Source organism: Sorex araneus, chromosome 1 (genome assembly GCF_027595985.1).
Source record: "Sorex araneus isolate mSorAra2 chromosome 1, mSorAra2.pri, whole genome shotgun sequence".
Taxonomy (NCBI): domain Eukaryota; kingdom Metazoa; phylum Chordata; class Mammalia; order Eulipotyphla; family Soricidae; genus Sorex; species Sorex araneus.
In genome coordinates, this window is record NC_073302.1 from 123,738,746 (window position 1) to 123,765,977 (window position 27,232).

Here is a 27,232-nt window from a genome sequence, read left to right on the forward strand (position 1 = left end):
AAGGAGCTATTACTGGAGCTCCAGAAGAATGTGCCTATGGAAAAGAACCTTCCAGATAGGGCTCTATGGCTCTAATTTGGAAGAAAGGAGCTGCTATTTACCTGGCAAATTAAGAACTGGGAGAATGAGTATATATATCCACTTTCCTCTCCCATTGCCCTGAAATCTGTCAGTGCATCCCTATGGACAAACTCAACAGGAAGTCAGAATGTAAGAAAGTCCAAGAGATTAGCTTCCCAAACATGTATCAATCAGGAAATAGAAAGGCAACTGGATCTTATTTAAATTTCCTACCTATTAGTGCTCTTCTATTGAGTAGTCCTTTAAAAACCCTGTCTTTACTTCCTCAAACAAACCCTTTTCTCCCATTTTAACAACTTACTTACCTAGTAATTGGTAACCAGTCTTAGATACTTGAAAGGAGTCCTCACTGGTCCTCTGAAAAAAGTATCTCTTGGATGCTTAATTTCACCGGAGAACTCAAGGAATCATTCTGTGGCAGGTAATTCAGGAGAGATTTGGAAAGTAAGGGTTTTCTTCAGCAGTTTTCTCAATTCCCACCATTGGGTGACTGAATAATTTGTGAACACAAACCACTTCACAAATACTCCTCTTTGTCTTTTTTTAGACAGTTAATCACAAAAATCAAAATATAACAAGTTATCCTACAATATTGATTCAAACCAAATTGTCACCCATAATATTACTTAACTTAGTTTATACAATTAATCAAGACTTTTTGCAATTTCTAAAATGGATATCACCCTCAGGTACTTTGGATTAGGGATATTTTCTCTATATATATATAATTTCTACACTTGCTTAAAGATTTAGAATCTCTTCCTTCCCAGTCTGGTGGGTTCATAGGAGCACCCAATGTTTCTGCCTTCTTTAGTTAGGATGACTAATCTATCTGCATTTTGGTTGAGCATTGATCCTGGAATCTCCTAAAATCCCATTTCTGTCAAGATAAAATTAATAAACCCATAAGGTATATACATGAAAGAGAAGAAAATGGAAATGTTAAGGAGTAGAAAGAAGGAAATGCAAATTCATAACGTATAGCTGCTAGAATCTTGGGTTCTTCAATGAAACAACAATGTTCCTTCTCCCAACAGATGAGTCAACTGAGACCTAAATAAACACCATACTTCGACCAAGATCACACAGCAGACTTGGGATTCCTCAGTGAGAGTGTTGTCCCTCTTCTCCCTCACATACATGAACTCAAACACTGCTCTGAGGAAGTGACAACTGTTCCAGTGACATGGACCTCAAATTTCAGTTTTGCAAATCATCTACTCATTAGTAAACATAGGACTCAAGAGCTCAGGCAGTGTAGTTTCAATATACCACCTCTCAATGGGTATTTGTGAGGACTTTTCAGAGATCAAAATTCTATGCTCCAACCATGACTTTTCTTTTTTTTTGCAGTGCCTGAGATTGAATCCAGGGCCTCACACATGCAAAGCAAGTACTCTACCAAGCCACAACCCTAGCCCCTGACCATGACTTTTGGTTCAGAACATTTGATCCCTTGACACATGGCACATTATCAAATACTGAATAACAATTCTATTGACCAGAATGTATATGATAAAAGAAAATTCTGTTATCACTTTGATTCTTCCTAGGAGCAGGGTTTGATGACATCTTAGTTGAACAAATAATTCTATTGTCTGGCAAGAGAACAAATAAATTGAATATGGGATCTCCCCTGAAAAAAATATAAGCTGTAACAGTCGCACTTAAGAATGACAGTGCATCCCATTTCAAGTCATAAAATCTACCAGAATTTTGTCTTTTTCCTTGTGCTTCTTGGTTCAATGCATCTTTATCTTAGACAGTACAAGCAACTATTTAAGGAACATACTTATGATTGGGAAATATTTCAAATAATTATTCTTTTCTTTGCAGGAATATGTTTCCTCCAAATCTTGTAGAAGCCTGCTTTAAACAGGTAAATAATCTACAGCCAGAATTCAGTTTTCAAATTCTCTTTGGAATGTCAGAATGGAATCCCCTTTTTTATTGTATATTTTTACATTTCACTGCAATAAAATAACAATTATTTTACCAACAAGATGAATGTGCTCAGATTTTCTGGGGAGGTGATACTAGGGAGGTGTTTTTTTAGCCTGTTTTGAAGGTTTATTACTTATTAGATGCTTTTTTGTCTTATTTACAACTAGCTCATTGAGTTTCTATTAATCGTTTAAAGGCAAATTCTTTCCCCTACACCCATATCTTGTACATAAAAGCCCTCCAAACATGAAAACTACAAGTCACTGTCACTGTCATCCCATTGCTCATCAATTTGTTCGAGTGGGTACCAGTATCGTCTCTCATTGAGAGACTTATTGTTACTGTTTTCGGCATATCCAATATGCACGAGTAGCTTGCCAGGCTCTGCCGTGAGGGCTCCATACTCTCAGTAGCTTGCCGGGCTCTCCGAGAGGGGTGGAGGAATCGAACATGGGTTGGCCATGTGAAAGGCCAAAGTCCAACCACTGTGCTATCACTCCAGCCCGAAAACTACAATATAAAATAAATTTAGAACTTACATTTTGGGAGATGAGGGGGCAGAGAAGCATACCTAAATGCAAAGCATAAGCTCAGTTCATTGAGCAATTTCTCTAGTCCTACAATTTACTATAAAGATTAGGAAGATTATTCAAATTCCTAAGTTTAGAAAAAATTCAATGGGCTGTTTTTGAAAAGTCTACTGAGAGAGCCTTATGCTAGAGGAGGAACCATATCAGAAAGCAATGACATCATTTATTAAGTGCCTGCTATATGCCAAGCACTAATGTTATATTTAGTTCTCACATCCATGTGATGGGTATCTTTGTCTCCAGTTCATTAATGAAAGAAGTCACCCATACGAAGGATTTTTTTAACAAGTATAAGATCTCACAACTAATCAGTGGCAGACCTGTAAATCATAGCTTTTATGTTGAGTCCAAAATCTTTCTATTAGTATTAGTGTTATGAGACTCCCACCTAGAGACTGTAGTGAGATCCTATTCCTTTTAGCCCTATATGCAAACAGCTCTGGAGTTTCAGTGTTGTGGATACAAGTACATTTTATTCCTAGAGGACAAAATCGGTAAAGTTTATTCTAAATTCATGTAGTGAATGAGTCTTGCTGCCCAAATTGTAAAAGGGAAACAGCTGGCCCTTCTTTGTTAAATAATAGTTGGCAAACATTCTCTAGCTCCTATGCCACTTCACCTTTCTGTAATTCCCCAGACATCTGTTTAGAATCTATTGAAACAAACCAAAAAAAAGTGCTGACCTCATAAAGATCCAAGTTTTACAATGAAAGTCACCCTTCGGGCTGTTCTCCACTTTTATAAAATTTTATTGACTGTTTTAATATGCAACTTATGCAAAACTTCAAAAGAAGGCTGGGGATATAATACAGCAGGTAACATGCTTGCCTTGCATCAGGCTGACCAAAGTTTGATTCCCCCTACACCACGTGTATGGTCCCTGGAGTCCTGTCAGGAGTGATTCCTGAACACAGAGGCAGGAGCAAGCCCTGATCACTGCTGTGATCCAAAAACAAACAAATATTCAAAAGAAATCTAACTTCAAAAAAGTAAGAGCCAATTTTTTTCTTTATTCAAAAACAACTGTAGCAATAAATAATAAACCTTTTTCAATATGCCCAACCAACCCCAGCACCATGGGCCCCAGTTAATCAGTTGGCACTGGCTAACATTAAAAATGCTGATTTCTAACTGCACTAGAAAAGTGCTGACTCATGCAGATTTATTGTGTTTGGTTTTGGATTGCATTTAAAGGATTTGAAGGGGAAGCAATGCATCTTTCCAGATCTATTTTTCTTAGGCCAAAATACAAATGAATTTGCAGTCTCTGTGTAGGCTACACACTGTATCTCAGGGGAAAGAGTCAAAAGCACAGGAAAGGCTGATCATGATTAAAAAATCTATCCTAAGCAAGCCATAAATTGTATAAGCCCCCCAGCGGAATAGGGAGATTTGAGAGTTGATAAGAATAGATGACAAGGAGGGATCAGTTTCTGTGTTACTTGAAGTTACCAGCAGTTACACCGATTATTCAAGGATATAGCTATAGTACTGACAATCAACTGTGACTTTCTTTGGAAACAGTGGTTTTCCAATGGGCAAGATAGTTTCCCGTTTACTCTTAGTAAAACTGGACTTAAACTTTGTGTACAGCTGTGCTTTCTTTCCCTAGATTCTAGATCAAGTCAACATTCATACATTATTATTCTCTATGTTGCCAACGGCCACCAGCATCAAGACCAGGAATTCTGTTCTCAATAAAATCATAGAGGAATGGGCTTAAGATAGAAATAGTTATAGTCTCAGTAATGAACTCAGCATCTCCAATCTGGGATGTCTTTGCAGACATGACATGGAAAAACGCATCTCTTAAACAATAAGAGAAATGACTCTACAGACCTGAAAAGTGGGTCGTCATTATCAATGTTAAAAAAGCACTTATTCTTAAGAATACTGCTCTGAAGCACTGAATGTAGTTTCACTGTTCTCATCATTAAACTTTGGTACACTAAAACATAGGCTAAGGGTGAAGATAGGATAGAAGATGGTGTTACTCTACTCATTTTTCTCCCAGCTTACAAAAATTGAAAAAGAAAAAAGAGAGAAAAGCATGAAAGGAAAAAAGAATTGATATTTAATGCCCTTAAGGTTATCGTTTTGAGAGTTTGAGTCTTTAATATCCACTGGGCTTTATTATTGACTAACATTAATATAATGCTACAAACATTATATATAATGCTTCAAAACATTAATATAATTATTAATATATAATTAACATTATATATAACATTAATATAATGTTTCAAAACTTTCACAATATTTTATATTCTGTTTTATTATATTATCACAACCCTATGAAGTAGAATTGGCACAGTTATTCCTGTTTCTCCATTGTAGAATATAAGTAAAAGAATGTTAGGTGATTTTTCCCTGGGATCCCATAGCGTGAGCCCATAGAGAATAAAGGGACTATTGAGGATATTTGAATTTATAGGTTTTTTTAAGCCCATTTTATGAGTTTCAGAAGAAAGTAAAAGCACATGTGTATGTGAGGTTCAACATCTTGAACCAGATATTGCTTTTCTGTTATGATTTGTTACATATTTGGATGTGTTCCTATTTGTACTGAGGAATTGTTGAGCATTTATTAGATTAGATAATAAGTAACAGCTAAAAGATAATGAATTTTATCTATTGCATTTTCTGAAACTAATGCGTTTTCCTAACACTACTGTGTGAATACCAAAAAGAAAGTGTATCATTATAATGCATTTGAACTACAGGAAAGTCTAAAGAGAACAAAAACACCTTTAAATACTGTTGCATTCTTTCTTTTTTTAGTTTAAAACCAACTATGTGAAGAAAAGCTTTAGAGTGCCCATTCAGCCCAATGAAACACTTGTGGGTGCTGTGATAAACAATGTGTCAGAGGCCATGGAGACACTTACAAAAATCAAAGAAGAGTTGGTGCCAGTTGCAGGCTCTGTGAATGGAGTCAATGCCTTGGGACTAGTGGTCTTCTCCATGTGCTTTGGTTTTGTTATCGGGAACATGAAGGAGCAGGGCCAAGCACTGAAAGACTTCTTTGATTCTCTGAATGAAGCCATCATGAGATTGGTAGCAGTGATAATGTGGTAGGTATTTCCATGTGCTCCATATGCTATTTACCAGATGCTTATTGTCAGCAACATGTGTTTAGCAGTGGGGAACATGTGACAAATAGGGTGACCAATTGAATTGCAATGATCCTATTCTGGTCAGCACAAGAATATCATAATTTTCTGAGCTTATGATGGTCTTGATCCCATGTGCAAATCTCCTAATAAATTAATTTCCGTGCTTTTGAACAACTAACAACTCCTCACCTCATTGCTGATGGAATCCATAGAAATCTTCATTTCTATGTTCTAAACCTCTTCTGACAGCTGTTTAGGACATGTATTTTTGAGTGTCTGCTATATGCCAAGTATACAATGCCAGGCACTATGGATATATAACTGTGACAAAAATAAATATGGATTTCCTAAATTCTACATTATTTTATATAAAAGAAAAACCAAACAAGTCAATTATAAGCGCTCGTTCCATGCACTATAAAAAATTCAATAACATGAGACAAAGTAATTTTAAGAAATGAGTTGGAAGAAGGAATAAAATTTGCCTAGGGAGCAGAAGATAGTTCAAGAGCTAGAGCACAAGCCTAGCATATTTGAGACCCTGAGTTCAGTCCTCAGTATAACATAGCTCCCAGAATACTTCTGGTTGTAATTCTAGTGACTCCTAAATATCTGTGCCACCCTACCATTGCACCATGGGGCTTGGCCCTTACAAATTTATAAAATTTTAAACCTTTGATGGATTGATTGATTTGATTTGATTTGGTTTGGTTTTGGGGTCACACCCAGCGAGGCTCAGGGGTTACTCCTGGCTCTGCACTCGGGAATCATTCCTGGCAGTGCTCAGGGGACCACATGGGATGCCAGGGATTAAACCCTGGTCAGCTGCATGCCAGGCGAATGCCCTCTCCACTGTACCATTGTGTAAGTCCCAAATTTATAAATTTTATATGACAGAATAAAATTGCCTTGAACAGTACAGAGAAGCCTCTAAACAGGTAAACTTTTTTGGCTGATATCTGAATGACCAGGAAAGCCAGCCATACAGAGTGCTAACACAACATTCCTAATAGAAGGAAAAGCAAACTAAGAGCCCCCTAAACCTTGGGAAAGCAATGCTCACCTCTCCTCCATTCCAGCTCTCAAAGAAAGAAATGTAAACAGCCATTCTGCATGCCTGAAAGACTCAGGGGAAGTATTCTAGAATGACAAGCCACAGTTTATAACAAAACTCTTTTCAAATAAAGTTGAGAACTAGGAAGGAAAAGACTAAATCCAAAGAGGAACATTAACCTTGGAAAGAAAATTGTCTCCAGCAGGGAGAGACCCCCCTTTGATTGGTTTAGGCTTTATGTAGGGATTGCTTTTCTTTTAAGTCTTTTGTTTTAATCCAGATTCCTTCTTGGCACCTGGGGCAGGAAGGCATCTATTTCTAAGAAAGCACTCACCAATATGATTAAAAATATCCTTTGTCTTTAGAGGCTCCAAAGCCTAGAGAAATCCATTTTTCAGGAGTTTGTGCAAGATGGATATGAACTTGGGTACAAAGACTGATCAGAATGTGATCTCCACAGGAGCCCCCAGTTGAAATCCTAGGGCCCTCTTTTGAAATCCTGGCAGGACTAAAAGCAGACATTTATCTTCATATTATTAAAATGCCTCCACCTTTCACCTCTTGTATGAAAGCAGTCCATTCAAGGCGCTGAATGAACCTCACATGTAACTTTTCTAGCTGTACATTTGCCTGCACATGCAACATTGAGTGATTACATTTCTGAAACCAGGTACTCAATTTCCTGGCCTGTGCTTTTCAAAGACTTTGAAAAGCAGCATTGTACTTTCTCATTTGAAATAAGTTCTCCATACACCATTCCCAGCAGATCCTTCTTCTGAAGGATGACTGATCTTTGTCTTGAGTAGCAAGAGTTTGGTGGTCCCTTCTACAGGCATCAGGCAAAAGGAGTTGAAGCCATTGGAGTGTTTCACCAAGTACAAGTCATCTTGTGTCTCCATTGTTGATTCATGCCAAGCCTCCAGGGAGAACATCACCAATGACAGTAGCAGCCAATGAGCAAGGATCATGTCTTTAAACTACCTGTTATCTGACTGTGGGAGTATGGGTATAGAGGTGACCAATTCCAATCGCTCTGAATTTACTTTATGGTTACCTTCAAACTATGCCAAGTGGGATTCGCTTTCTATTTGCACAATGACATAAGCTTTCCTCTTAGTACATTTAAGTAAAAGTTGAGTAATGATATCACTGTATCACTGTCATCACGTTGTTCATCAGTTTGTTCAAGTGGACACCAGTAACGTCTTCATTTGTTCCTGTCACATGCTAGTATAGCCCAATGGCATCTGCTCGCTCCAGGAACTCAAATAGCACCTTGTTGTTACTGTTTTTGGCATGTCAGATACATCACGGGTAGCTTGGCAGGCCCTGGGTTCCTCTGTCGGTTCCTTCATGGGTGAGGCTCGTCCGAGCGTGTGGTGAGTGGTCTTGAGCATGGCTATGGCTGGAAGTAATGGTATAAGCAGGGGAAAACAGCAAAAGGAGCCCTTGAGAAAGAGGACTGGCAGCTGATCCAAAACCCTGAGAGGGCATGAGGCACTACTTGCTTTAACCTGGGACCAGACTCTGATGTGGGAAATACCCCTAAAAGTCAAGATGCTGGGTCCATGATTTTGGCATTTGCAGGCTATCTAGGGCAGGAGGAGACAAAAAGAGTGGGTGGAAGTGACCAGGCATGGCAAAGGGAAAGTTTAGTTATGGGAAAGAAAAGGAGTTGTCACAAGAGTTCTGTGCCTGGCTTTTTTTTAAATAGGTTTAAAAAAAAACACAAAAAAATGACATAGATCAGACAGAGAGGTTCAACATGCTGAGCAAATACTGATTATATTTAAACTTGCACTTAAAAGAAAGAAACCAACCATTTTTACAAGTCCTAAGAGTATCCTGGGCAGAAAAGCTTGCAAATCTGCCCTCTTGCAGTTTTCCTCACTTGGTAGTTTTTGGGGAACTTGCTTGTTGGAAATCAGACTTCCAATTGTGTATCTGTTGTTTCTGCATAGGTACGCCCCTCTGGGTATCCTCTTCCTGATTGCAGGGAAAATTGTGGAAATGGAAGACATGGGCGTGATTGGGGGTCAGCTGGCCATGTACACTGTCACAGTCATCGTGGGATTGCTCATCCATGCTGTTATTGTCCTGCCACTCCTCTACTTCCTGGTAACACGGAAAAACCCCTGGGTTTTCATCGGAGGGTTGCTGCAGGCACTCATCACTGCTCTGGGAACCTCCTCCAGGTCTGTAGCTAAGAGTGACCACCTACTCTAAGAAAATCAATTCAGACTTGGCTTTGAACCAGAACTTTTGGGTGTGGGGGGATCAGAAGTCTGGGGGAGAGGTATTTAAATGCCAGGCATCTCTGTTGGCTTTTTCACTTCTGATGTCACTATGATTGATTTGCGGGGAGGGGGGAACAGAGCTATAATACAGCAGCTAAGGCACTTGCCTTGGACTTGGCTCACCTGGTTTTGATGCCCAGCACTTCATATGTTACTTTGAACCCCACCAGGAGTAGTCTCTGAGTGCAGAGCCAGGACTAAACCCTGAGCATCAGAGACGACTATGGCCCAGAAACAAACAAACAAGTCCAGTCTATTTTGGGGAATGGCTGACTATGTATTCTGAGGAGACAAAGTGGAAATCAGCTATTCTTTCCTGTCCACCGCAGTCTCCCTCTTCTTGACTTTTGCCTAAACAAACGATGCCAGTGATTCAGCACAAGCTGTTGGTGTCGGGGAATGTTTACACGTGTTCACAGAGGAACCCAGAAACAAGGGTGCTGCCAAACCAGGGGGAACTGCTCGCACTGTTCCTAACCCTGCTCCCCTATTTACACAAGTGCTGACTTAGTTCCCTTTAAATTAGGACATAGGAGAGGAAGGAACTTTGTGTCCAAAATACCCAATCCCCAGACACTGTCTAAACCATGAGGGCAGTCGCTGACAAGTCTTTTTTGCCCTTCCCAGTTCTGCCACCCTGCCCATCACCTTCAAGTGCCTGGAAGAAAATAACGGCGTGGACAAACGCATCACCAGATTCGTGCTCCCAGTGGGAGCCACCATCAACATGGACGGGACCGCCCTCTACGAGGCCTTAGCTGCCATTTTCATCGCTCAAGTCAACAACTTTGATCTGAACTTTGGACAGATTATTACCATCAGGTACATGGGCAATATGACACATTTTCTTAAGAATGACTTTACACAGTGGCATGGTGATCAGAGGATGGGGAAGGAACTGATTGGGAAGGAACTACATATAAGCAGGAGTTTAGGGACTATGGAAATAGTTTCATCTCTGATGTTTATATTTTTATCATTTCTCCCTTTAAATTATAGATGTGGGGCAGGGCAGATAGCATGAGTGGCAGAGTGCATCTTTTACCTATGCAAGACCCTGGTTTGATTCCCAGCACACAATATGGCCTCACTCCTCACTGGCACTCCTGGTTTGTTGTAGCCCTGGTGGCCACTCAGCACTGCCAGCTGTGACCTAGTGGCCCTCAAGCACCAACTGTCTGTACCACTGGACTTGATGGTTGGCCCAGGCACGCCAGCACCTCTGGGTGTGATCCTTAGAAGAAGAAAAATTTCAGGGGCTGGAGAGAAACTACAGAGGGTAGGGTACTTGCCTTGCATGTGGCCAATCTGAGTTCAATCCCCAATACCACATATAGTCCCGCTGAATACCACCAAGAGTGACCCCTTAGCATAGAGCCAGGAGTAAGCACCAAGCACTGTCAAATGTGCTCTGCGCCCCCCCCCCAACGTCAAAAAAGGGGAAAATTACTTATGCACATATTCATGAATAACAGAATTCTAATATTTAGAAATGAATAGAATAAAAAGTGAAATTTCCTGGCCACTATTACTCCTTATCTTTCAATAGGTGATCACTATTGTTTAGTGTAAAAGGCTTTTTTAAGCATATATGTGCTCACACTTTCTTTTTTATAAAAATATATTCTTTTACATTTGGTTGATTTACTTAACCTTATACTACCTATGAATACAGTTAGCTCATTGTTTTTTAATTTGCATAATACATGGGATGGGTATTTTTCTTTTTTTAAGTTAGATTATACTTTTTAACTTTTTATTTTTATAAAGTTGTTCACAATGATTTATTACATTCAGTATCCCAACATCAATCCCACCACTAGTACACCTCCCACCACCATTATTTTCAATTCTCTGACTTATCACCCAAGCCTGCCCCAATAGCAGGCTCCAAATAATTTATTTTATATTGCTTGTAATGAATAATTTGCTAAAAATGATAAAAAAAAAACTTCTTCAGAAGAAAGTGTGTGAAGATTGTTGTATCTCACCCTAGAGCCGTTAGGTCCTTGTATAATAGATTATTAATATGTTGTTACAGGTTAAGCCCTGTGTGTTAATATTTTCTTAATCAAGATTGGTTGCCTTCTACTTTACATTCCATCCAATGTGGTGTACTAGTATACTCCTGGTATATCAGTGATGTAGAGTCTGAGATGTACTCAAAAATTCTAATTTTGAATGGGTGATATATTTGGAGATAAATTTTTAACTTAATGGTGACTTTGGGGTCTGGAAGCATCTTTGCAGCTTGTTGATCTCTTTTGAGATTTATTTATGAGTCTCTGGGTCATGGCTGGTTAATGAATTTACATGGTACCAGAGGTGTGACTGCCAGGCTCTTAGAAGAACAGGGGGATTGTAAGAGGTTGCCCACCCCGATTCCATTTGAGCCTGGAGATTTCAGTCACAAAACTCACATACCTGAGTTTCTGCTGCTGGGACTCTGTTTGGGTGGGTGACACATCATTTTTTAACATCATTAAAATAGGTTCACTTTTATTAGTAGTCTTGCAAATCTGGATTAAGATTTTTTTCTTGGGTTAAGTTTTAGATTACCAAATAGCAGCCTATGTTGACAAATAAATTGAGAATTAATTTTTGTAAACATTTTAACTGCAATATGTAAGGTGTTTCATTAAAGGTCATTTTGCAGGTAGGGTGTTTGTCTTGAACATGGCCAACCCAGGTTTAATTCCTCTGTCCCTCTCAGAGAGCCCAGCAAGCTACCGAGAGTGTTCTGCCCACACAGCAGAGTTACCCGTGACGTATTCAGTATGCCAAAAACAGTAACAAGTCTCACAATGGAGACGTTACTGGTGCCTGCTTGAGTAAATCAATGAACAATGGGACAACAGTGCTACAGTGCTACTTTCCCCTAATTTATTAGTCTCTTATGAGATGTCCACAGTTACCTGCTATTTTCCTATTGCAACCTTCTTTACATAGTCCTAATGCAAATCAATATCTCACATTGCCTATCTAAGCACAAATGTGAGAAAGTAATCTTCTCTTTTTGCTTCCCAGAAGTTAGCATGGGTCTATGAGTCACAATAGAACATTAAGTGCAATGGAGACTCTTGTCCTCACACTCAGACTAGACCTTGCTTGTGTGTGTGTGTGTGTGTGTGTTTGTGTGTGTGTGTGGCCAGCAGAGAGGACAATTATTAGTAGTGGTTTATTTTAAAGATCAAATCAAGCCTTTTCACGAATTTTTATTTTAAAGCTGTATTATAAAAAAGAAATTTGAAGTAATATTACAGCACATCTCTTTCTCCCTCTCTTTTCTGATATCTCTCTGCAGGTGATTCAATAAACATTTCTCTACATAGCCACTATAGTACAAATCTAAAAAAAAACACTTTCAAAATATCAACTAAATTCAAAATTTTCCAATTGTTCCCACAATGTCTTTGATAGCTTTTTCCTCCTTCAGACCAAAATCAAATCCAGATTCATGGCTTACATTTGGTTTCTAGGTCACTTAAGTCCCTTTTTAATCTCCACTAGTTCCTCCATATTTTGAGGTATGTGGTTATACTTACTTAGAAATATGCCCTGTTCCCAGCTTAGCTCAGTCAGTAAAGCGTGAGATTCTAGAACTATGTATCTCTAGACATTGTGTATATGTTTTGCATTGATGGAAAGTGATAATGGTTGAGGGATACATTGGGGTTAAAAGATGAGGCTGGTTACAGTGAGAGGTGACTGACCTGGGAGTTCTTGGAACCTCAAGTCCAGTGGGACTCCAGCTCACAGCTCACCTGATAGCTGTCATTGGGCAACATTGACATCCTCCTTGAAAAGCCAAGTTACAAGAAAGGGTCTGTTGCATGAAACAGTTGAAAAGAAGTGGAACTGGGGTTAAGGAGCTTCCCTATGGGACTCACCTAGAATTTATCCTTAGCACATGGTTCCCTGAGCATTCCAGTACCACTCTTCTCTAGCACTAAGCTATAGGCCCAGTTAGCGGGGAATCACCAAGAGGAATCCCCATATCTTCTGAGTACCACTTGAAAGTCCCACCTCTCCAAACTAAAATAAGAAGAATGACTTCAACAAGAGAAAATTGTGTTTCTCTCTCAGGTGGAGATCTGCTCCACCAAGCCCTGAAGGAATATAGGTGTTGTGCATTTTCAGGGACCAAGAATCACCTAGTTTCATCATCCCTGGAGAATTACCCTCATGCATGTGGTCCAGGGAGCTCCTTCCACACATCTACCCACCAAATTTTATGCAGTAGGAAGATAAGAAGGAGTAAAGCCTGAAAATTTCTTAATCACCCAGACTTGCTATAAGCTACAAGGGAGATTGGGAAGTGTTGCTTTCAATCTGAACAGTCAAATACCAGCTAGAAACTCTAGTCCCGGGCTGAAGTGATAGTACAGTGGGTAGGGCATTTGCCTTGCACGTGGCCGACCCGGGTGATCCCCAGCATCCCATATGGTCCCTTGAGCACCACCAGGAGTAATTCCTGAGTGCAGTGCCAGGAGCAACCTCTGTGCATCGCCGGCTGTGACCCAAAAAAAAAAAAAAAGCAAAAAAAGAGCACAACTCAGTCCCATAGAAGAGGAAGATGTTGGAGGAGCCACAAACTTTCTCTGCTACAGACTTACTTCTTTGTTAATACCACTTTGTACCTAGCTCATACCTAACTATATCTAAATTGCCTTCACATTCACATCATGCTCTCAAATATGTATTTAGCAAGCGGAGTCCCAGATAGGCTATGTGCTTATAAACTCAGTTCACAGTACCTTTTATTAAAAAAATACACTGCTATTATAAAAGGTTGCTCATAAGTCACTTTTCTTTTAAATTAATTTTTTGTCTCAATAGTACAATAATTTTTTTCTCAATGCAAATTCAGTGTTTTTTCTCAAATCCTCAACTTGGAGAGAGGAGTGATTAGAATCAAATTGCTATTGTAAGTACAGCACTTTTATTAATTTTTTTAATTTGGTCATTTTTAATTGTGTTCTGGCCCAAAGGAACTTTGGGTTGGGGGTTCAGGGGGAATGGGAGGGTGAGATGGAATCATACAGTGCTGGGGGTCAATGTCAGGGCCTCACATATGCAAAGCATGTGCCCTCACACTAGAGCCACAATTCCAGTCCCTCTACAGCATTCCACACTTTCCCAAATACTTTAAGGTGCATGAAGAAGAATATAAACATCAATTTCTTCTTTTATATATATGGCAATATGACCAGCTTCTTAAGGATCCTGTGAAAACTGAATGAGAGAAGCTATGAGAAGCATGTCAGATGCTGCTGATCAAATAAGTTGACAAATATTAGTAAATAGTATTATTAGCTCAGTGGTATTTTTGCCGTCTCATTTTGTTGTTGGGTTTTTGTTTGTTTGTTTGTTTTATGTAGACACTGTGGTTTTACATCATTTGCTTTTTCACATCATCTTATATTAACGTGGCTAGCCAGGTATTGCCATCACTAGGTTTTTCAGGTTATACTCTGTTAAGGGAGATTTGTCCGACTTTTCTGTCTTTGCATTTCTTTGAGCAGCATTACAGCCACAGCCGCCAGTATCGGGGCAGCTGGGATCCCTCAGGCAGGCCTGGTCACCATGGTCATTGTGTTGACATCTGTGGGCCTGCCCACTGACGACATCACTCTCATCATCGCTGTGGACTGGTTTCTGTGAGTATACTGCAGGACTCCCCTCTGAATCCTCATTATTTCAAGTAGCTTGGCACTGCACACCTGCCCAAAGCAGGAGGCTGGGCAGCCTTGACCCAGTAGGGGCAGCTCAGCCCATAGTTAAATTGCCCTCATGGCCTGCATCCTGCTGGGAGACCAGCCCAGGATTCCGGGCGTACTCACTCCCTTATCATCAACCCACGGGCACATCTGGCTGCTACACTTCACACTCCATAAAGCCATTCAGGGATTGGGCAACTGGTATCTGCAAAGCCAGCATAAATCAGCCAGGCCCCCAGTCCCGAATTGCACAACACATGCCCCCAGTACTGGAAGCAAGCTGCGGGCCTCACACGCTGGCTTCAGCTCTTCTCCTTGTGCTTCCCATTCCAATGGCGTAATGCTGCGCAGATGTTCCCGGCTGCCCCACCAGAAGAGGCGTGTTGTGCAGACAGCAAGCATCACGCATGGAAATCATTTCAAGGTCTGGAGAAAGTGTGGGGAGAAGTAGCACACAGGCCAACCCTAACACTTCAGGCATCTTCCCCTGCCTGCTGACACTCCCTGCCTTTTCCCTTCTGATTTTCAAAACTGTGCCCCCGAAGATATCCCCCAAAAGACACTAGGTACTAAAGATAGCACATGCTCACTTCACTAGACATAATAATGGCCACATGAGAAGAGGAGTTCCACAAACATGTGGGTGTTTGTGCCCTGACCCTGCGTGACAGAAAGCAGCCTCCCCCAACACCACCTCTGCAAAATCAGGACACTAATGCCATCCATCTCCTGGTTTAGCTGGGAGGATTAAATGCAGCTGAGGCCAGGAACATATTCAGTCCACAGCCTTGCCTCAGCCAGTGCTAACATCATTATAGGAGAAAGCTGTAGTTCCCCCAAGATTTTAGTCTAAGGACCCCTTATACATAAAAAACATTATTGGGTACAAAAGTTTTTGTCTATGTGGATTCTAGTTGTCAATATGTATCATACTAGAAAAAATTCAAGGGTTTTCTTTTCCATTTCAAACTCTTTTGAAGATTACAATAATACATTCATTATAGCAACATAAACAATTTTGTTCAGAAAAAGTAAAGCACTTCCAAAACCAAAACTTAAGGATAAGGATGGTACTGTTTTATGTTTTCACAAATATTGGTAATGTCTGGCTTAGTCTAAGAGAGCTAGAGTCTCCTAACTGCTTCAGCACTCAATCTGTTGTGATATCTCTTGTGTTGTGATAGTCTTTGCAAAACTTAGCTAGACATGCACAAGAAAATGAGAGTGAGAAGCAGTATCTTATCATTATAAAAATCATCTTGACTTTAGGGACACCAGGGGATTGCTGGATCACACTATGAGAAACACTAATAAAGGAACCTGAATTATAGGAAGGAGAATCCATAAGAATTTTTAAATAAGAAGAGAGAGGGAAGGGCAATTCCCTACTGTTGACATTCAAACTAGATATGTCAGCCAAAAATTGAAAATCAATGATCTTAGGGTTGGGGAGATAGTACAGTATGTAAGGAGCTTGCCTGGCATGCAGCTGTCTTGGGTTCAATCCCCGGTACCCCATATGGTCCCCTGAGTACCTCTAGGAGAGATCCCTGAGTGCAGAGCCATATGTGCTCCAGCTCTTCCTGCGATCTCCCCAACCAGATCTCTGTGATCTTATACCTTTTATTAACTACTATTTTGAAAACCACATTTTATGTAACCAAGCAGTTGGTGGATATCCTACACTGAAGATTTAACTAGCCAGATCAAAATATAAGCTGAAGTTGAAATTATGCAATCATTCACGGAAGCCTCCTTCTGTCCCCCTCCCTTCTTCCCTACCCTTTTTTCAGAGACCGCCTCCGAACCACCACCAATGTGCTAGGAGACTCCCTTGGAGCTGGGATTGTTGAGCATTTATCTCGACATGAACTAAAGAATCAAGATGCTGAAATGGGTAACTCGGTGATTGAAGAGAATGAAATGAAGAAGCCATATCAGCTGATTGCCCAGGAAAATGAAACTGAGAAATCCATTGACAGTGAAACCAAGATGTAGACTAACATAAAGGAAATGCTTTATTCAGTACCAGGTGTTTGAAAACCATTGTGAAATGTTTCTCTCCCATTACAAACTCATTCTCTCCAGTAAGCCTCTTATCTCCCTTTTTGCTTCTCTTCCAGGCTTAGGAAGTAGTCATCCAAATATAAGGGAGGATTTTGGGGTGCCAAATTGTTTATATTTCATTCACATTTGAAAGTTTGAGTCACTTAAATCATGTTGGTCTATGAAAGAAGGTACTGAGGTCAAAAATAGCCCTGATCAGATCTTGCAAGTTTATTGTGTGGCACACAGTCCTATAAATGTGATGTTTTTAAATATAATTTTACAGTTAAATAATAGGCAAAGAATGCTTTTAAATCAATCTTTGAATTTGTAAAAATTTTCAGAACATAATTTCATATTGGTATCTAAATGAAACAACTTGTTAAATGACAATTGGTTATCAACTGGATAATAGCAGTTTTTTTTCTTTTTCTCTTCTGACTTTTGCCCTCATTTTGTGAATAAGAGGACAAAGGCATACACACACACAGTGTAGCTATGAAGAGGCATATTAAGTGAAACTTCTATGTGTCAATGGACAATTCATGTCCTTCTGGTAGGCCCTTGATATCCTCAACTGTAAACTGAGAGAGTTCCCTGAGATGTCTTTATGAACTCTTGTAGTTTGATCATCCTGTGGCATCACAAAAAGGCCTGTACTCTCTTTCCTCTCCCACTTTCTGAGAAAGCATCATTCCATGGAGCATTGGACTTTTAGAAACTACATTTATTTGAAATGGACACTTCTCAGTATTTGTATGATTCACCAGAACCTGTGTCCAAAATGTTAGATGTGCAAAACATCAGGAAGGAAGCCATCACAAGAGTGGCATTATTCATGAATTCTTTGCATAGTTTTCTCAACAGGGAAGTGTTCCCATCTTTCCTACTCTTCCCAAAATGAAGGAAGTACTCTTGGAAAGATGCTCCCCACTGCTCCTCAACTGACACTAGACTCTTAGAAAAATAAACACAAGACTAGTAGTTAGCAAGCGTGCTCCTGGTCTTACTAAGGAACACTAAAGAGCCTTCCAGGACTGAAAGGAGCACAGTTGACATTATAGAGGATTTTAGAATACCAAGATTAGAGGTCATCTCTAAGAAAGACTTCATTTATGACCTGAAACACTTATTTTCTTGAGTTCAAAAACATTCACCAAGGAAGTATGCATAGCAAAATATAAAGTCACTTCTGATATATTTTAAAGAAGTCAAATAAATGATCTCTCTCGATAGAGGTCCATGAACTGAATTCTGTTCTCTTATTTGAAAGGGTTGTGTGGGTTTCTTTCTTTTTTACTGTAATCAGAAGTTGTAAAATTAAATAAGATATGTTTTTATATTGGGATTCCATTTACCACATCATTCAAAATCTTCACCTCGGTGGGTTTCAGTCTGGTTGTTGTTTCTGAGACAAATGGTGGACGATAAAGCAATATGAAATGTTTTTGGTGTGGCTGTAGAAGACAGCATTGGGAGCATTTATTAAAGGTGATGGAGCTCCCAAGTTTGGAGGAGATTAATTTTTTTACCCCCTAAGAAATATCCAGCCAGCCCCACAGGGTGGAAGCTCTCAGATAATACCAGTCATGTTTGAGCTTCTGACTGAAAAGGGGTGAAGAATGGAGTTTATTATGCTAACAGACTGAAAATCTAGACGTGCATCCTCTGATGTCCAGTTAGAGATTATTTTTCTATAGATCCTAAGCATTATGTATGTACAAAGGTTAACATTAGGCTGTGGTGGAGAAACCACTTAATGCTGAAGCTCTATTTGGGAAATATACTACAGAAGTTAATGTACACGGCTGTCATCTTATGAAACCACTAGAGCAAAATTAATCATTTCAAATTAATTCTCTTACATAGTGTGATCTGTTTTTATACTAACCATTTCTTGTGGAAAGCAGGTCCTCTAGTCTGATCCTCTCACCAGCCCCTCATAGGTTCTGCATCTCTGTGCAGCCAGGGTGGACTGAAAAGCATTACTTTGTAGAAGTATTTTCAATAAAGAAAAATTAGTTTTACATTATATTGGTGTGCAGTTGTGATTTTTTTCTTTTACTTCTAAAGAAAAATAAATTTTTCATTCATGGAAGTCATTCGAGGAGCTAGGGCAATGCCGGGAAGATTGTCCTACAGCAAGGTAAGATCTTGGAAAAAAAATAGTAGAGGAAGCCAGTCGCAAAGAAAGAAGACAGGACAGAAGCTGTTCTCCTTCAGCTTCTGAATCTGAATCGGGCCACTAGAGGACATGCAAGTAGCATTTTTGCTTAGAAACTGACTTGCTTTTGTTTTCCCACTTCAGATTCAAATACCTCAGATCAATTGAATCATTTTCATGTTGGGGTGAGAAAATATAATATGTCACCACTGTTTCTTCCAAACAAATAATTTCCTGTCTGACCTTCAAATTGAGTAGATTTATCTCCGTGATGACTACCACCACTTGTGAAAAGAGCTGAATAAGATCTCAAGGGATAGTTCAAAGACAGCCATTATGCAAACGAACAGTTGTAGTCATGAAGAATCTATGAACAACTGCTTTTTTCCCACCATGTTTCATCATTGATGCTCAGATGAGCTTCTGTTAGCTCTACTTTCATCTGACCTTCTCCCTGTAGCCACCTAGAGGAGAGGCTATTTCACCTCACCCCACACCCCTGCATCTCAGACCAGGGATCAAACCCAGGGCTTCAAACATGCAAGGCAAGAGCTCTACTGCTGAGCTACATCCCCCAGTTGCGGGACAGGCTCCTCAATCAAAAAACACTCCGCTTAGTCAATATAGCCTATTTTCAAGTCATTTATAAGATTTGAATGTAGTTGGGAGAGGGGAAGGAAGATGCACATAACCTGAGAGAAATGGTAGCTTTGGTCACTTGAAGGGAATGTCTGTCTCTTACCTGCAGGATCTCCTGCGACACGTTCTGGACATGAGTTTATAGGAAAATTCCACAAAAGCTGGACCCTCTGCTAGGGACTACTTCTTCCTGCCGTCCCCAGTCTCTTTCCCTTCTGCTCTGGGAGGAGGATTTTGCATCCTCTCTACACAGCGCCAGCCTGAGAAGCCGGTTGTCAGCCAGCCTGAGGAAGATGTGCAGAGACAACCTTGAGCAATTATAGGACACGACAGCTCTGTTCGTAAATGAAACTTTCTCCGTTAACGATTTTTTTCATTGTTTCTGGGAAATAAATACATTCCCAACAAACGAATATAATCCTGCCCTGGGAGCGTGGTTGTGCCAGGTTGTCATTTGCTCCCCTTCCGGTAGTTATCTCCTCAACACTCTTTCCCACTGCTGAAGAGTCCCCCTTTGCCTGTAAGGTCAGTTGTGCAAGTCTTTCGTTCACCACGTTGAAAACAACCACATTGAAAATAGGTTTTAGCGTTGTTCATTGCACGGGTCTGAAGAACACTTGGAAGAGCGTTCTCCCAGCCCGGCTGGCATAGAAAGGGTGAGGGGGGTCGTGCCGGAGGGCCCGGAGCCCCGCCCTCCTTCCGGGCGGCCTGCTGGGCACTGACCAGGGCTGCTGTCAGTCAACCGCCCTCCTGCGCTCCCACCCGGGTGGTCCCAGAACTGAAGCAACAAAGCCCAGCTCTGTGTGGCCTGTTCCCCCGGGCCAGCGCAGTTGGGAGGTGTCAACTCCCGGCTTGTCGGATGAATAAGCTGACAGAAAAAGAACAAGGAGGCCAGAGGGAGGGAAACTGATGGACAGTGTCCTAAGAGAAAGTGAGACATGAGAAATCCCCGGGATAAAAGAGCCGTGTCTGGGGAGGGAGCGATACCCACACTCGCCACCAGGGGAGAACCGGGAGCTCTTCGAGGGGAACGCTGCACGTCCTCCTAAAAAAGGACCCCTGAGTGAAGCACCTGGAATTCCAAGCCAGGCATTGCAGAGGGCGGATCAATATGTGAAAGCTATCAAGTGGTTTATAACTTTTTACGGCCCCCCCCCCACTGCCCTTTCTCCCTAGTTCTGCTTCTAGAATAATCTCTGTAAGGCCTGCCACCTCCCCACCTCCTCCTCCTCCTTTCTTTTTCCTTCTCTATCCTGTTTTGGAATTTCATCCTCCCATTGTAGATTTTACACTGTAGTAGTCGGAAAGTGGCAACTTTCTGCATCCCCACCCAAAATTCATTGTCTCAACCTTCCATTTGGAAAACGGCACATGCCGAGCAGAATTTTCACATAAAATACAGACCGGCCAAATAAATTTGAATTGCAGAGAAGTAACAAGTAAAGTTTCCATATAAGTGCTAAATAATAATGCTTCAAGTGGAAGCTTGTCACAATATTTTATTTGTTAATCCGTTAACTGCAAATACAAGTGAAATGAGGCATTCAAGACAACGTAAGGTCGCCACAATGAAATGAGGTTGAAATTTCGTTTGAATATTAAAAATAATCATCCTGATTTTCTAATTGGTCTCTGCAAACAAAAATAAGCTTTTAAAATTAGTCTGGGCCTGGGACATTTTCTACTATTTACTTGTTTCAGGGACATTATCATTCATTATGTGCTTGTAAATCTTACGATTATACTTAAAAAGACTGATCAAGCATCTTTAAAACTTCACAGAAGGTCTTAAATAAATTACACAGTGTTTCAGTTATCCATGCTTGAAATATTTTAAGACATCTGTTTTTCTTTTTTTTCCCTCCCCCTTCTCTCACTCCATACTCCTTTCCCCACCCCCAAACATAAAATATTTTCTGTAATCCATTACAGGACTAAAATTTTTGGCATTCACATATTGTTTCCAATGATTGCACATTTTTTTCATTTGGAATGCTTCTTTTAGAAAAATGTTCATATTTTTTTCATATTGTACCATATTCTAGTCATTGTGAGGTTGGAAATTCTTGGGTCTTTTCTGGAAACTCCTGCCTCCATGAATGGACAACTCTCCCACAAAATCCCCTTCTTTAAGCCTAGGTTGAAGAAAGCAGGCCTATAAAGCAGGGCCCAAGGAATATTGAATGAAGAGGGAAAAACAACCCCCTTACAATTACAGTGATCAATAGGCATGACCAGATATAACAATAAATCCTGGGAAGATAGCAATTTTGGGGTTTTTTCCAACTCTAGGTTCAGGAATCATAAAATGTCCTGGATTCAGTTAGCTAGGAGCTTGCAGATCATTGCAGGAGAAAAATCAAGTCTGTCCAAGAAGAATCAGCTCAGTTCTGAAAGGATCCGATGATGGGTCTGCCCTAGGGAGAACTTAGCACTCAAAGATTCTGTCAGCGGCACAAGACTGAAAACTATCACCAAATTCCACAGCCTTGGCACTATAGCATCTCCATGAGGCATTGTTGCATTTTAAGCTGCCGACAAGCTGTTAGCCAAAGAAGAAAACACACCAGAGAAAGTCCACATGTGTGCTGGAAAACTAAGATAGCTGGAGTGAAAATAGTTCAGGCGTCCTAAAACCTAAAGTGCTTAAATCTCAGACTGGTGACTGCATCAAACATGTACACAGTCTGGGCAGAAACCATGCCTGCTGTATCTCAATACGTATTTTGTTTGCTTTTTGTTTGGGGGCCTCACTTGGTGGTGTTCTGAAGTTGCTCCCAGCATTCTATTTAGGGGGGTTCTCGGTGGTGTTTGGGGACCATGCAGTACCAAGGATCAAAGCCAGCATTCCTGCATGCACAATATTGGCTCCAACCCACCTACCCTGGAACACCTAAACTTTCAAGCAGTATTGTGCAGGTCCCTGGATTGTCCTGATTAATCTAGTGACATCATGGTAAAAGCAGTTTTAAAATTACCTCATTGGGCATCTAGAATAGAAAGTAACTTAGACAAGAAAATGTGAGTCCTATTCTCTGACTTGCTTTTCTTTTTTCTTAAATTGAATAACCATAACAACATTTACAGAGCTTTCATGTTTGAGTTTCAGTCATACAATGATTGAACATCCATCCCTCCACCAGTGCACATTTTCCACCACCAATGTCCTCAGTATCCCCCTCACATCCCACCCCTCCCCCTGCCTCTATGGCAGACAATTTCCACCATACTATCTCTCTATTTTGGGGCATTATGGTTTGTAATATAGATACTGAGAGGCTATCACGTTTGGTCCTTTATCTACTTTCAGCACACATCTCCCAACCCAATCGATCATCCCTCCAACCATCATTGACTTAGTGGTCCCTTCTTTATCCCAGCTGCCTTCTCCCCCCCCCTCCACTCATGAAGCAGGCTTCCAATGATGGAGCAATCTTCCTGGCCCTTGTATCTACTGTCCTTGGGTGTCAGTCTATGTTGTGTTTTTTTATACTCCACAAATGAGTACGGTCCTTCAATATCTGTGCCTCTCTTTCTTTTTTTTGGGGGGGAGGTATTATTTATTTATTTTTTAAAAAATTTTATTGAATCACTGTGAGATAGTTACAAGCTTTCATGTTTGGGTTACAGCCATACAATGATCAAACACCCATCCCTCCACAAGTGCACATTCCCCACCATCAACATCCCCAGTATACCCCCCCTTTCCCACCCTCCCCCTGCCTCCATGGCAGACAATATTCCCCATACTCTCTCTCTACTTTTGGGCATTATGGCTTGCAACACAGACACTGAGAGGTCATCATGTTTGGTCCATGATACTCTCCATCATCATCCACTTACAAGCAAAATTTTATACTTCGTCTTTCCTAATAGCTGCATAATTTTCCATTGTGTAGATGTGCCAGTTTCTTTAACCAGTCTGACTTGCTTTTAACCAATTTATAGTAGTTTGACTTAATCATTCAGTCTCCCTGAACCCCTGTGTCTTCCTCTGTATATATTGGAGTCAGATGAAACCTGCAACCTCAAAACCAACTTACACATCAGGTGCCATAAGTTAGAGGAGGGTGCCAATCAGGGTTCCATGGTCCACTAAGCTTGGCAAAAGGTAACTTCAACTTCAACCACCTTATTGTAAATCATTTAATTTTTTTTTAATGAGAGTTACTGAGATGATTCAAAAAAATTCTCAACCTAGTTCCTGGCACTTAAAAAGGCCCTGAAGATATTGAGAGCAAAACCAGTTTTGCAAAGGAAGAACTTGAGGGGCAGTGGAGAGGGATGGTGGGGGGCAGTGCTCTGGAAGAGGGGACAGTGTCTCCTCCCTCCATCTGACCCACCTTGAGCAGGCCGGAACTCCCTGAGGAGACCACGGCAGAGTACAGCTTCTGGGAGGGCAGTTCTGTGGAGGTCAGTCACCCCTGGAAACCAGAATCATGAGAAATTGCCAGGCCCCCTCGGGAGGGGCTCAGGCCTCTGCCCAGGCCACAGCAGCCCCTGCCAGTCGGCTTGAGGCCTTTGTCAGGCTGGACTCTCCCAGCAGCCCAGCGCCGCATGGTGCTTTTGTGAAGGGGCACAGTTCCACACTCCAGGCAGACCACCCAGCTTCCTCCTCCCCCCTCCCGCAGAGACTACTGTCACTCTGCAAGCCAATGACATTCCCCTCTGCCAGGCTTCCTCCTGCCCTCCTCCCTGCCAAGAGGAAAGGAGAGGCCATTGGCGGCGCCGCCCAGCTCGTGGGAACTCCAGGATGGTGTGTGTGCTAATGAGTGACCCCTCCAGAGGCCAGACACTCTGTACCTAGGACGCTGCTGCCACCCTGTGGCAAAGGTCTCAATCCTGGCCCCTGATGAACCGAGCCAGACCTGCAGGGTGGGAGGAAACTCATTGCCAACGACTCAAACAAAGGCTACGGAGATGCAAAACAGTTCAGTAGAAAGGAACTAGAAGCAGTTTGTGTCGCGCAAGGCTTCTCCAAGTGTAGTTCCTGCAGGGTCAGTATCCTCTGCAACTGACTGTAGCACTGTAGCACTGTCGTCCGTCGTTCATCGATTTGCTCGAGCGGGCACCAGTAGCGTCTCCATTGTGAGACTTGTTACTGTTTTTTGGCAAATTGAATACACCATGGGTAGGTTGCCAGGCTCTACCGTGCGGGCGGGATGCTCTCGGTAGTTTGCTGGGATCTCTGAGAAGGATGGAGGAATCGAACCCGGTCAGCCGCGTGCCAGGCAAACGCCCTACCCACTGTGTGTGCGATCGCTCCAGTCCCTGCAACTGACTAGAAATACAAATTCTCAGTCTCACCCTAAACCAACTGACTTCCAAACTCAGAAGGTAACTCAGCCATCTCTTAATGAAGGCTCTGATAGTTCTGATCATTGAGTTTAAGGACCACTGACGTAGGATTGAGAAAAAGAATTAGGCTTCAAAGTGGACAGACTAGAATGAGTCCTACTCTTGGCTTTTCTATTGATCTGTGTGATCTGTGAGTAAGTTACTTAAATTAAAATATCCCTATAATGATAGCTAGTAATTATTTCGATCTTCTAGGGTGGTCAAGAATAACCATCATAAACAACGGTGAAGTACTGGCACATATACTTGCCTGATAAGTGTTGCTTGTCTTTAGTGTCATTATAATTTGTTCACATAGATTCTGGGGTCTACAAAGAAAATATAGTTCCTTCCTAGAACAGTTCTATTCCTAGAATAGCTACCCTAGACTAGGCATAGCAATAATAATGTATATGTAATCTTATATAAAGATAGTTACTCCCTTAACGATGGCAGCACTACATCGGGGGCTGGAGAGATAGTACAGCAGGTAGTGCCTTAAGAAGGTAAAATAAAAGGTTAGCTGAGGGCATAGGAGAGGGACTCTCTCCCACACAGCAAGGAAAGGCCATGTGAGGACACAGGGAGAAGGCTGCCATTTTCAAATCAGGAAAAGAGCCCTCACCCAAACTCAACCACATAGCACCCTGATCTGCTTCCAATCTTCAGAACTGCGATAAAATAAATTCCTGTGGTTGAAGCCACTTTCTCATTTTCTTAGGGCAGCCTGAGCTAAGACATAGGATCAAGTCATAATTGTTGTTAGAGAGAATAATAAAACCGTTAAGGGTTTGGAATCGGATTAATCAGAGTCCTGTATTGGGTGGTCAGGAAAGGCTTCAGGAAGCCCTTATGTGAGAGACCTGAATGGAGTAAGAAAGCTCATCTGTGAATGCAAAGAGAAAAAAAAACCCTGCCCAGACCTCCAGTGTACAGCTAGAGCTACGTGGAAGGAAGAACCAGAAAGCCAAGGTAGCTGGAGAAAAGTGAGTCAGAGGGAAGCTGGCAAAATCTTACAGACCAAGGTAAGAACTATGGACTTTATTTTAGGTGTGATAGGGCGTCACTGAAAGCTAGAGAGGTGGGAGAGCCTTTAATATTTCCTAACTTAATTGTTCATCTTCAGGTTGGCCCTCCCAGTCTTTGCCTATCTATGGAATCTCCTTGGATAACTTTTTATTCAAACCCTTAATGTCTTTCAGTGCAATCCCCTAGACATCTCATTCCCCCCTTTTCCTCCATATTCTTTATCTACCCTGGAACTTGTTCTTAACAAGCTTGGTTCCCTATTAGACCTGCTCGCATTCAACCTAATATCCCTACTAAATAGGAAATGGGTGGGTTGACAGGTATGCAAACCATGACCTGGGCTGGCACAGGGCAACCCAGCACAGTAAAGGAGAGGGGTGAGAGTTCTCTGCTTAAGGGGAGCCCCTCAGCTTCGGTAGCACCTGTTTTCTTGAACAAAGACTTTATCTCAGGGCCTCGTTTATTATCTCCTCAACATGGGAGAGATGGGGCTGGGCCAAATACTTCTTTCCTTGCTTACCTCTCCCTGTAAATCTCTTATGGTCTCCCTGTAAAAAAAAAAAAAACCTATGGCTTAATTCACCAGGCCTGGTGGCTGGTAAATGAAGAAAGGGAATGAGGGAATTTAGAAAATGTCTCTTCACAATGCCTGCTCTCAAGTCTATAGCCTTGAAATAAGATCCTATTTTGAGAATACAAACCTGAATACTATAGATTTCCTTCTACTATAATTATCCCAATTTCTCGAGGCAGATGAGTGTCCTTGACTAGATTGGCAGAAAGTATCTTCAGAAAAGCAAAAGAGGAAAATCATGTCCACTTTTTTGCCAACATATTACACAATTATTATAATGAGAAGAATTATTAGAGACAAATGAGGCCTATGGCAGGGAAATCACCACTGGGTTTCTTCTTCCCTCTATAGGTTTTTCCAGTGTCTTTTCAAAGAATGGCTGAATGACTTTTCACTACCACTTAAGCCCTTATTTCTAAAAAAGGAAAAAAATATTATTTTTCTCTTTTGCCCTCTCCCTCCCTCCTCCCACCTCACCCCCCCTGTTTCTGAGATGCATTTATTTATGAAATTCTAACTGCTTTGGGCTTTTTAGATTCCCTGCCCCAGGCCCTGCCACTCCTATTTCCTCTCTACATACCTCCAGTGAGGTTGTAACATACCCCAAGATCACCCTGGACCTTTTTCATTATTCTCAGAGT

The 27,232-nt window shown here is 41.3% G+C and overlaps 1 protein-coding gene across 1 annotated transcript in view; it reads left to right on the top strand.

Moving 5' to 3' along the window:
• The window catches only part of SLC1A3 (solute carrier family 1 member 3), an 85,747-nt gene extending 66,867 nt beyond the window's left edge, over positions 1-18,880 (top strand). Inside the window, exons 5-10 of the mRNA XM_004605545.2 lie at positions 1,918-1,960; positions 5,397-5,689; positions 8,747-8,980; positions 9,710-9,904; positions 14,608-14,742; positions 16,596-18,880. Coding sequence (XP_004605602.1) covers positions 1,918-1,960; positions 5,397-5,689; positions 8,747-8,980; positions 9,710-9,904; positions 14,608-14,742; positions 16,596-16,800 — 1,105 coding nt within the window. The 3' untranslated portion in view covers positions 16,801-18,880. The remainder of the gene's footprint in view (positions 1-1,917; positions 1,961-5,396; positions 5,690-8,746; positions 8,981-9,709; positions 9,905-14,607; positions 14,743-16,595) is intronic.
• Positions 18,881-27,232: the final 8,352 nt, after the last annotated feature.